Here is a 12392-nt window from a genome sequence, read left to right as displayed (position 1 = left end):
AAATGACTGGGGCAATTCATAATTTAGCTTTTTCTAAAAGGGATCAAAGATATTTAATTTGCTGCCCACTGAAATTAAACAAATCAAATTCTCAAATAAAATTGTAAACCCAAAAGACTGACTTTTTTCTCGAGAAATTACTGAACATTTATTTTTATGTTATTTAATTAACAACACTTATGATATATTTTTACTGCAATTGTTTTTGGCATACATTTTTGTTATTTGTTGGTGGCTTTATTCTGGTCTTACGAGCTTGAAAACCACCTAAAGCTTCTTCTTCTTTGTTATTACCAGTTGTACAATCAAAATGTTGGGAGTAAAGAAATCATCATCATAATACAAGTGATGGATTTGGTAGCTGTAGAAACGCTAAGGAAAAAAGTGTCTATCTCAAAAGTTTGCCAAGCGGACTTCAACTGGTTTTTTTTCTGACATATATAGGGGGAGGCATGGGGCAGTCTCCCTCGGCTCCTTCCTCACCCGCGCCCGCACCTATCTATCTCAGTGAAGCATTGAATTAACAATATCAATGACTCCTCCTGTCCGCTCCAATGTAGTGTTTGCGGTTTCATCTTCGGCTTCCCCATCTTCCAAATCGTGCTCTACTTCATGGCGATCGGAGGCGACCCGAGCGACCTGCACATCGCAGTGGTCAACCAGGAGCGAGTGCTGGACGGTCAATTCCACCTGCGGCCCGTCGACTGCTCCGACTACTCGTCCGAGGGACACTGCAACGACACGGCCGTCAGCTGCCGATACTTGCAATCGCTGCAGACGAGCAGGTTCATGACGGTGAGTGCTCAACTCCCATTCATGCTATGCCAAGGTATTTGGAAGAGGCGTCCGGCAGCGTTTTAAGCCTGGATCACACGATCATTTTTTCCGAGGGATAGCTCCAACGATCGCTCGAATGATGGTGGAAAATGATCGTTACACACGCAATCATTTTTCGCGATGGCTCCAGGGATCAGTTGCGCAGCGAGGGGGGGTTTTGGGGGATAAAACCTCCCCAGAGCTCAGAGATATTTTCAATTTTAATCCATTTTACCTAATGGATTAGTTTTACTTATAGAATAGTGTTAGGATTGATCAAATATCTCTCATACAGCGGTGAAACTAGTCATTTTGATCCATTAATCTTAAAAATTTCTGGAGGAGTGCCTCCGCACCTCCCCCTTACCCTGGCGGATATTCCACACCCCCAGACACCCCAGTATTGGTTGTGCCTAAAAACCCTCCCTAGCCTTAAGTCCTAGCTGCGCCCCTGGCAGGGATAGAAATCCTACCCCTTTTCCATTACTCGGCAAGTCTCTTTTTCCGTCGCTGAAACCAAGGGGACTGCATAGAGGAGGCCCAAGTCCATCCCACAGATGGCTGATTTCCGTTGCCACTTCGGTCGCATTTTAATTGGGTTTTCTAAAGTGTCCGCGGCGCGGTGATGAGTGCAATACGATCCACTTTTTTCCAATATTTTGCACCATAATGTTTGTAATCGCGAGGAATAGCTTTTGAAGGGTTATGCATTTTATAGATCACACCATCATGTGTATAAATTTCGGTTAACACCCCTAATTATACCTTATTTCCCCGTGGAACTCGGATCAATTTGTCCGTCAGCGACACCAGTGGCCACTTTTATAAACCCCTTTAAATGCGCGGTGGTTGACAATACATTTAGAGACCGACTTGAGAATCCTTTTTTTCTGAAACCATCGCTGGCACCGTCTTTCAACCAATGAAAACGCACGGCCGCTAACAGCGATTGTAACGTCACGCGTGGCTATTAGTTGAATGACAATTGTAAACAAGGGAATTGACGGAATAAGCGTTGGGAAAAGGAACTGTAGGAATGACCGCATGATTAAGAAAATGATGGGTGGCGCAAGCACTCTTTTGGTTCTTGAAAACCTATCGCTGGAGATATAACTCTGAGGGACGTTAAAATGATCGTGCGAGTCAGGATACATTTGGGTCAGGGGTCGGAAAATAGAGGTGGAGAAAAACCTTTTTCATATGCACTCCTTGAAGGATGATTGACCTGTTTACCATTTGGAACTCTGTACCTTTTGTTACCATGACAAATAACTATAAACTATTCGTACGCAGGTTTCCGCGGTGATTACTCGAGTTCAGCATTCTTTCGGGCTGCATCCGCGTCCGTTGTCGAAGAACCACAACAGTTTCGCCAGCTCTCCTGCCAGCGTCCTCAGGTGAAGGATGAAGTGAAGCTTTTAGTCCTCTCTTATATAGTCAATTTTTGGCGCCAATTCGGTGGATTTCTTTCGACCAATCAGGGAACGTCCTCGTATTTGCGTCGAATATACCTTTTCCACGCGCTGTGCAAAGGATAGCCATCCTCCCTATTAAAGTTCGCTGGTCTTTTGACTATCTCAATGGCCTCTCTTATTATTCTCGGGAAGTACTTGTCTTCTCTCGCAATTATTTTGGCGTCATCAAATAAAATTGAATGTCCGGACGCTGGCAGGAGAGTTGGCGAAACTGTTGTAGTTCTTCGACAACGGACGCGGATGCAGCCCGAAAGAATGCTGAACTCAACTATAAACTATTATTTGTTGATCGAGAACATGAAAACGTTGGTATATTAATCTGTAATGAATTCCTTAACTAATATCATATATGTTATTGTTCACTTTTCTCCAAAAAGATGATCATACACTGGTTGCTATACACATAAATTTTTTCCAAGCATAGACGTACCTATCTAATTTTAGATACATTCGTTATAAGAGCGCGCCTAGAAACAAGAGAAAATTTATTTCAAACAATAAAAAAATTGTTTGCGTGGGAAGCCAAGTTCTTTCCGCGAATTCAAAGTCATAGTGTGAAATAAAAAGTTTTATATTTCTACGAAAATAAAATTTACTTGGATTCCACCTCAGAGCGCCCTTTCTTTTATGCTTTTCAAACGGCTGCACACGGTGGAACCTCTCGGGAGATTTCGACGGAGCGCGTGCAGCCGGAAAAGTAAGCCATCTCGCCCAGCCTCGCTTGCTATTGGTGCTGAGTTACGCAAGAGCGTCTTCCGGATCGTTCCGGCCGCTTTGTTGACATTGAAGGTCCCTCGAGCGTGGAGCGCCGAGTCTCTCTTCGCTCCATTTCCCCCATCCCATTTTCAGCTTTCTCCACAACCATTCCTTTCTTTCTTTCGAGACACAGGGAGTCGAGTCACACTCTGGCGCTCCGTGACGAGTGCCCAGAAAAACAGGTGACGCGGTCATCTTGCTCTCATCAGAGGAAATACATGCCGGGTTATCATATAAGAATGGTGCATTTTTGGACATGGTTAAAATGAAAAGGAAATTACTCAAGGCTGTTGCGCACGGGGTACGTCATCGTGCTGGTTAGCTCTGAATGCATTTGTTGGCAATGCGAGAATGCGAGCTCGGAATTAGAACATCGAATTATTTTGCCATCTCGTATTCATGCATGCATTTTATCATTTGACCGTTTTACTTGACGCAATTATGACTGCGCCTTCGTATAGACGACTTGCGCCGTGTAAATTGGCCTTTACAGTTTCTGTTTTTTTTTGTTTTTCGAATGTGCCGACTCAAACAGATTTTTTAAATAACTAATTAACAGGGTAGTTTCCTTCATCAAAGAAAACGAAATGATGCATTGATTGCGATTCGTATGGTATGGTATTTGGAGGAGGCGACCGACAGCTGAGGTCATTTGCGCCATGAGGGAAGGGTGTGGAAGGAAGGGTGGAGAGAAACCCGGCGTCGGCGTTAGCCTGCTCTTAACGAAAGGCGCCCAGGGGACCACGGCTTAACGTCCCATTCGACGGACCGAGTGCTGCACTAGAAATGCCCTTCTCATGGCACTCATAAAGGGATTGGGCATATTCTGAAAAATCTCTGCCACCCTATCTCTACTATTTTCCTTTTAACTACTGGAGACGCGCCATTATTTTACGATAACCTTGAGTATCCAAGATCGCACATCAGTGGCGTAGCCAGGAATTTCGTTCCGGGGGGGCGTCCAAAACCATGGGGGAAAATTTTTGAAAAACCGGGCACTAAGTAATGGGTTTTAAACTAATTTTAACACTTTTCATTATCGAAAAAACTGTATTTGTTTAAGAAACATTTTGTAAATCCCGATTATTCAATATTTTGTTTTCTTTTATGGACAATAATTGTGTTTTTATATTTCGCGGGGGGGGGGGGGGTGGTCTGGACCCCCCGGACCCCCCTCCGGCTACGCCCCTGGCGCACTTCAGCTTCTGTGCAAGGAGTCAATGTTGAAATGGCAGAAACGTAGATCACGCTATGTATCTGATGGAATATGCAACCTCTAAGATGCACAGATGGCCGGATTACTACCTCCCCCACTTTTACCCAGATGGTATACGCAGGAGATGCGCTTCGAATGGTATTCTTACGGCGAAGTTCAATAAATTTTCACATTTTTATCTGATCAATCGCCTTATTTTATGTCCAAACGCTCATTAATTTAAAATATTCATGTACTTACCATTGTAAGTATGAGTATTATTTAAGACGGAACTTTAGGCGTTTATTGCACGAAAACGATAAAAAACTTCCTCGCTTCTTACATCATTCTTATGGCAGAGTTCGCGAAATATCAGCAATTACATAAACATTGGTTTTGCTCCGAGAATTCGCTTGAAATTTCTAAAATGTGGACGAAAGGTTTTGCTTCACAATTGATTGAAGGGTATAAATCACAAGAATTATGCAACGTAAAATCATCGGAATACAATGTAAGGCGATCGCTAGCGGGACATTCGGACACTTTTATGGCCAATATTGGTGTAAATTGATACGTGTCATACGGCACGTAACTCGCAATATTTCAAAAAGGCATTGGGCGCCGATTTATCGGCCTATAAATTGGAAAGTGTGATACGGCCTTAGATGATTTTTGGTGAGTACCGCCTAATTTTTTTCCCAACTTCAGCAGGGGCGCAGCTAGAAATTAAGGCTGGGGGAGGGGGTTTAGGTGCAACTAATACCGGGGTGTGTGGGGGTATGGAATACCCACCAGGATAATCGGTAGGTGCGAGATTAATAAATTGCGGAATTTTAAGATAAACGGTTCAAAATGGTGAGTTTTATGGCGTTCTGAGGGATATTTAATTAATCATTACACTAGTCCATTAGAATAATCAATATAATTAATTAAATGGATTAAACTTAAATTTTTCTGTGACCTCTGGGGGGGGGGGTTTAAACTCCCAAAACCCCCCCCTCGCTGCGCCACTGAACTACAGCACTGATGTGAAGCTAGGGCGGGCTTCTATCTCGCTCCAACCGCCCCCGAGCGCAATGCAAAGCAACCAGCAATTCTTTTGTTTAGTGTCCAGTGGTGGTGCGTCTCCATTGAAGTTTATCCGCTTGTGGACCCATGTTTTCCCGCCAATAATAATTTGCCCCTCCACGATTCGTCCCATCCTCCGTTTGACGGTGAAATGCTCCGTGGGAGAAAGCCGACGCCAGCGGAGCGTTACCGATGCGCCATTGTTTCGGCTCGGGAAAACTTCACAGAATAGATTTCGTGGTTGTTCGCCGATTTGTCATGCGTCGTGGTGAACACGGATGCTGACTTGCAGCACGCAATACTTGCGTCCAACCATGAAAAAGCGAGTATCAGGCGCAGCTAAGAATTAAGGCTAGGGGGGGTTTTAGGCGCAACTAATACTTTGGGGTATGGGGGTATTGCATATTCACCAGGATAAGTGGGAGTTGCGGGGGCCCTCTTCCAGAAAATTTTAAGATTAATGGTTCAAAATGACTAGTTTTACCGCTGTATGAGAGATATTTGATTAATCCTAACACTATTCTGTAAGTAAAACTAACAAATTAGGTAAAATGGATAAAAATTTCTCTGAGCTCTGGGGGGGTTTTATCCTCCAAAACCCCCCCTCGCTGCGCCACTGGTCAGGCGTAACACCTTGAAACGGGGGCTAAATTTTTAAAATATAAGGCGTCAATTCAGTTGAAATCAGCGGGATAAGGGGGTCCTGATATCGATTCATGCCTCGTGATTTTTTTGACCATGAATGTACCAAAATCCTCTTAAAATGCCGTCATCTGCTAAATAACCAAAATAAGCACTCATATAAGTTTCCACTCATTTGAAGAAAATTTAATGGCGTCACAGCATGGGCGGAGTTTTTGGGGGAGTCCGGTATGGTAACTTAAATGGTAATTTTTCCGAAAAAACATGAAACCTGTACATTCAAGTCCAATGAAAACAAAACATCAAAAGCTAAAATAAATTTTAGTCTTGGATAATACTTTGTACTGCTGTTTTCAGAGACTAATTTGAGCAAAATTTCCAAAGTGGGGCCCCTGAGACCCCCCCCGTTTCACTGGGGGATATTCCATAGGCCCTAAACACCCAAATTGATTACTGGCCCCTAACATAAAACTCTAAACTCCGCTGATGCGTCACAGGGATAAGGTAGTAAGTGGGGAAGGACAATATTGCATATTGGTTCATGGGCGTACCCAGCGAAGGGCAGGAGGGAGCAGGCCCCCCCCCTCGAAGCAAAAATCGCAAATATCTTTAAGGAAAATAATATTTTTTGAAGCAAATAATTTTGAAAACTAATAAAGAGCTGTTACAGTTTCCGTAAAATATTGGTTTCATTCACCTTTCTCATGCTTAAATCTTACTTATAACTTGAACAACCATGGCCTGTCACCCCCCTCTTCCAGTTTTGATCCTGGGTACGCACTTGTAGTGGTTATGGAACCTGTGTCTATAGTCACATTAAAGGCTTTCCTCCTTCATTCTATTTGGATGTAACGGCTTTGTTATGTTGCAACTAAGAGCGCTAGAATGAGGCGGTGACTAAATCGACCGATTGCATTTGTCTTTGTTTGTCATATCATTAGAATCATCTCAAAATATAATTTGGGTAACAAGTGCATTAATGAGCATATTTACAGATTTTTCAGAGGCAGAGGAACATTTTTTCAACGTCCACTGTGTCAACGGAACGTATAAAGGAAAAGGGGATGAGAAAAGCCTTGAAATAGAACCCTCAGTCTTACAACACATCTTTTTTGGTATCGGATGTTATTTACTCATTTTTCACCCCCATTCACGATTCCGAGCTCCTTTCTAGATTAAAGGCTGTCATAATAGTTTTCATTTGTACTCATTTTGGGCCAAATATTTTTTTAGGAAGAATATAAATAAAATATTTTGAGTTTGGAAACCTCCTCAATTTCTGAGATCTAAATTTTTTTGCTTCTTAAGTCCATTACGATACTTTTTTATTGATAAAAAAGGAAAAAAATTGATTGGCATATTATTCACCTCTCCTCTGGCACCCATATTCTGGGAGGGCTCAGCAACCAATAGGGCCAATCATTAGCTTGCTACAAAATTAAAGCTCTATACTGTTGCATTATAGCATATATTGCTCTATAGTTGTAGTATGTACATATCCCCTGATCTCCCCCCAAAACTTAGAATCTTAGTTGAAATCGCATACATAGGTGCTTCAGAGACAGATGTTCTGAATCGGGCAGAAGCATCTCTGGACTCTTCAGATTCTCTGCACCACAAATTCAAGGAGCCCATGTTTATTCCCTTATGCTGACCACAAAATCTATACAAACATGATTTTCCTGAGTGAATGAAATATTAACTCAAGTGAAATATTGATCTCAAGGGCACAACTAGGAATTAAGGCTTGGAGGGGTTACAGGCGCAACTAATACTGGGATGTCTGGGGGTATGGCATACCCGCCAGGGTAATCGGGTGGTGCGGGGGCCCTCCCCAGAAAAATTTTAGGATAAATAGTGAGTTTTACAGCTTTCTGAGGGATATTTTATAATTCCTTGCACTATTCTATAAGTAATATTAATGCAATTAAGTAAAATGAATTTAACTAAAAAATTTCTCTGAGTTCAGGGGGGGGGGTTTTATCCCCACCCCTCGCTGTGCCCCTTGATTGACCTTGCATCATATGCCCGTGCATTCTGTTGCAAATAAGCATTAAAATCCCTCAATATATATATGTCACATGCACAATACAGGCATGTCAAAATAGTTCTCGGAGTGTAGGTCAACGTATGTTAAGCAAAAAAGTTATAGCCAATGCAATATAAATAATAAATATGATATAATATGATGTACTATATGATGATATAATAAATATGTACAGAGTTAATCCCTGATGATAGTTTAAAATAAACAGAAACGTTGGCTAAAACTTTTTTGCATAACATACATTGACGTACACTCCAAGAACTATTTTAACATGAATTAAACGAGGTCAAGATAAGGAAAAAAATATAACAATACAGGCATGAATTAATACACGCTCATATATATATTCTCTCAATCAAGGCCACTTTGTACTCTGATCGGAGTGCAGCCATTGATGCTGTTCGCCGTGGCAAGGCCTGGGGTGCAATAGTCATTCCAGAGAACTTCACTAAGGCACTGACGGCAAGGCTGGAAGAAGGCGTTGATGCAGACGCGGTTCTCCTAAACTCTGGCGATGTACTGGTGCACCTTGACATGACAAGTGAGTGATAGGAGACTACTAAGTTGTAACTCTAAGGCTCCAACTATTATTTTGCGTGACAGAAATACCTCTCAGATATACCAGAAATAAAATAAGAAACAGAAATACCTCTCAGAAACCTTTCTGATACATCTCGAATATATCGCATGATAATGATGAGATATTCTGTAGACTTATGGAGGTGTCTCTAGGGTGTCTCATGAGACATTCAAAATGGATCCGAGACATCCTCTATAAAGATTATTGAAGGGCTAATCTGTAGTTCATTTAATCAGCCTACCTTCCCTGAAATATTTTTGTTATTCCTTCTCTAAAGTGATATCTACTAATAGAGTAACCAGCTGCTTGGAAACTATGGATTAAGTTCTTAAAATATGTATACTACATATTTATCTGTTAACAAGGCACTCATGATGAGTTGGAGGTTTAGGCAGTTGAAGGGTTCAAACACTCCCCCAAAATGTTGGAAGATACATAATATTATACACACCCTCCATGTGAACCCCCATAAACATATTCCCCCTTCCAGCACCCTCCAAATAATTTTCTGACTTTGGCCCTGCATTCAAGTCTGACTATTGGATCATTAATGACTTAAAGTTTTCAGTTTTGGGCCAGACAGTGTCATTTGTGGACCTGTGAAAGTGATCTTTTAAGGCTGTTCCCTATCCCTCTTCCTATTTTTATAATGCAAGAAATATTTTGTGGTAATCCATTTAAGTGGGGCACAGAGTCTGCTCCCATATCTTTTAGACAACTATGGCAAACATTTCACACTGTCTAACCTTAATATTTAGAATTAAATGGCTATGCACATCCAACCATTTTACTTTGAACATTATGTCACATAAACGGCCTTTCTAGCAGCATAATGCATTGATGCAAAAGTTCATTATTAGCTGGACTCAAAACGTGTTAATCCTATGTGTAATTGTTTTCTCATAAATTAAAGGCCAACAGCTCTCTACGCTGGTGCAAAGGAGGCTCCTGGTTGATTTGCAACATGTTTTGGTGGGAATGGCTGCTGACTGTGGTCTCAGCCCCAAGATTGTATCTGCACCTCTTCAGGTAAGAGCAATTTATTTGTCTGGTGATGACTTTTGAAATATAACCGAAACTGGCCTGTTATATCCTGGATTTACCTCATGATATTATTATTACATAAATTGTTACAAGTCGACCATGCAGTCGGGTGGTAACATAAAATCAGGAAGTATATTAAGAAAAAAATATTACAATGCAAAGTACCAGCTTGGTTGATGGGTTACATCACACACAAAAATATACATAAACCAAAATACAAAACAAAATACTAAGTACAAAAAATTTTTAAAAAGCCCTCAAAATACCATTTTTTACACAATACATGTTCCCATGTACATAGCACCAAATCAGCAAAAAACAATACATGTCTACATTTACATTGCCCTCAAAATCCATTTTTACCTAATAATATACGAAGACCAAAGTAAAAAAAACAAGAAACACCAAATTAAAAAAATATACGTTTATAAAGCCCTCAAAATTCAATTTTATTTTTACTATTGATAAATATAGTGGTGTTAGTTGGGAAGGGCTAAAAAAAAATTTCCTCCGGTAAACAGGAACATATATGTGACAAAGCAGGGAAAAAAAGCAAAAAAAAGGCCATTCAGCAATACTTACGGACAAATTGAAGGTAGTTCCTTTCTGGATGATTTAACCTTACTGACAATTGCCTTGAAAAAGGTTTGGAGGTGACATAGATTTCATTTTGACATGAAGCAGTTTCACCAAGTCATGTTGCAAACCATCCACTTTAGCTTGTACTATCTGGTTTTACCCTAGGATTGGAACTATTTTTGTGCAAAATATAGTTTCACATAAACTTTTCTTTTTCTGGAGAAAGTTTAAGAAGAAACCCCTAGTGGGTTATCTGTCACATCGTCCAGAGCAGCTATGCCTTCTCTTTATTAACATGATACGAGCTAAAATTAACTTTGAGTAGGACAAGCATTTTACTTATAAGGTATTGGAAGCCCATGAATGGCTAATGGCAAGAAGTTTTTCATTCATTGTTGGATGGGGTCTAGATATTGATTGAGAAATTACCCTGATCCAAAGATAGTGTTGCAATGCATACTCCCCATCAATTTTCCCTATTACATACATATATAGCAAAAAGAGGTCTTGGAAGGAACTGTATTCAATTTTGTATTCCAGTTTCACGAACCAGTCTTCGGTGACAGGGAGCCCACATTCCAATCTTTCACCACACCTGCTGTTATTATAACGTGAGTAATAAAAAAGTTTTTTATCTGGCTTTAAGAATTATTGGGAGGTATTATAAGTGATATGCCTGATATAATCTGATATTGGAAGTAATTTTGTAGCATGCTTGGGAATCCATTTTTGCCCAGTGTGCCCATATAGCTACATCCTACCATTCTAAGAATATGAAGCTCATTAAGACAACCTGCTCTCCTTTTTGCTTTTGTCAAATTGTCAAAAATACGTTTTTAAAGCTTGCAATTTGAAGTGGTGAAACTTCATCCACTAATTTGTTTTTATGTGAAGCTGGTCAAAATAAGACCACAGGCGGGAAGAGGCGGGTAGGCGGGTGCTAAACAGAAATGCAATCTGGATGCTTATTGTCTATAAACTACTTGCAAGTATCATAAAAGAGAACACGTAATGGATTGTTCATATTATTTTAACTTTCCTTCATCCGTAAATATTATTGTCCATACTCCATTCTATCAAGGTACATAACTCGTAGATATCGAAAAACACCTCATTACCACCAAATGAAACTATTTGGCCATGGATCATTCTAAAGAAACAAGTTGATGTTTCACCAAAAATATTTCACTTAATTGTAAAGACGATCATAGGTTCCACGTACCTAAATATGTAAACAATCCCAAGGAGAAAGTTTATTGGGCGGAAATGGGTGGATCCCAAAAGGTGACGCCCCACTATACCTACAAATTTTTAATTGGGGAGAAAGCAGTCTGCCTGGCAGAGGCTCTAATGGTGGAATAAGTTCTGTTATTTGCCAATGAAAGAATAATTTTGATTTTATTGAGGGATTAAGATATGTATGACATGTATTTCATGGCATGGGTGCTATTTCTTTCTTAAGGGAATCCATGATTTAGAGTATTTTGGAGGAATATTTACGCATATTCTTATTTCCAGGACCATATTTTTTCTTGCTTTGGGCTTGACAGTTACACTGATCATCACGGAGAAAACTGAGGGCATCTGGGATAGGACAATGGTAATGGGTAAGTGTGGCTGAAGTGTAGCCTACAAAATAACCTGTACCTACTATGAAAGGGTCTGCTTCATGTTTAAACAAGCATTTAATTAAGTACTTTTCTTTTATTAGCATACATAATATGTACTAATATTATTTTTGTTATGTATACTCATTCAGGTATCACACCTCTGCAGATACTTCAAACCCATTTAGAATGGCAAGTTCTTCTAATTTGTGGTCAAATCTTTGAAGTTGCAATTTTGACGTTGTTCGTGTACAATGTTGAGATGAGAGGGTCGATATTCCTGCTCCTTATTCACATGTTTCTTCAAGGACTCAGTGGAATGGCATTTGGTTAGTGCTGGTTATTCTACATTTCATCGATGGTGAAAAAAATTATGTGTATTTAATTTCCTATTTCTTTTGCTGCTGCTGACTAAGTTATTTTTGCCTCTTTCAGGGTTTGTTATTTCCTCATGCAGTGGCAGTATTTCAGAGGCAAACTACATGGCTACTGGCAGTTTTCTACCAATGGTTGTCATGAGTGGTGAGTTAAGTCTATTGTTTGAAATCATCCCACTGACGAACTATTAAATTGGCTAATATAC

At 40.3% G+C, this 12392-nt stretch overlaps 1 protein-coding gene across 1 annotated transcript in view; it reads left to right on the top strand.

The window, feature by feature from the left end:
* Nucleotides 1-12392, top strand: part of LOC124154611 (ABC transporter G family member 20-like) — a 113456-nt gene that overhangs the window by 97589 nt on the left and 3475 nt on the right. The window contains exons 10-16 of the mRNA XM_046528451.1: nt 561-795; nt 8360-8540; nt 9493-9608; nt 10743-10813; nt 11721-11809; nt 11962-12138; nt 12245-12331. Of these exons, the coding sequence (XP_046384407.1) occupies nt 561-795; nt 8360-8540; nt 9493-9608; nt 10743-10813; nt 11721-11809; nt 11962-12138; nt 12245-12331 (956 nt within the window). The remainder of the gene's footprint in view (nt 1-560; nt 796-8359; nt 8541-9492; nt 9609-10742; nt 10814-11720; nt 11810-11961; nt 12139-12244; nt 12332-12392) is intronic.

The sequence above is a fragment of the Ischnura elegans genome, chromosome 2 (genome assembly GCF_921293095.1).
Source record: "Ischnura elegans chromosome 2, ioIscEleg1.1, whole genome shotgun sequence".
Taxonomy (NCBI): domain Eukaryota; kingdom Metazoa; phylum Arthropoda; class Insecta; order Odonata; family Coenagrionidae; genus Ischnura; species Ischnura elegans.
Note: the sequence above shows the minus strand (reverse complement) of the source record. Positions and strands in the feature narration are given on the sequence as shown.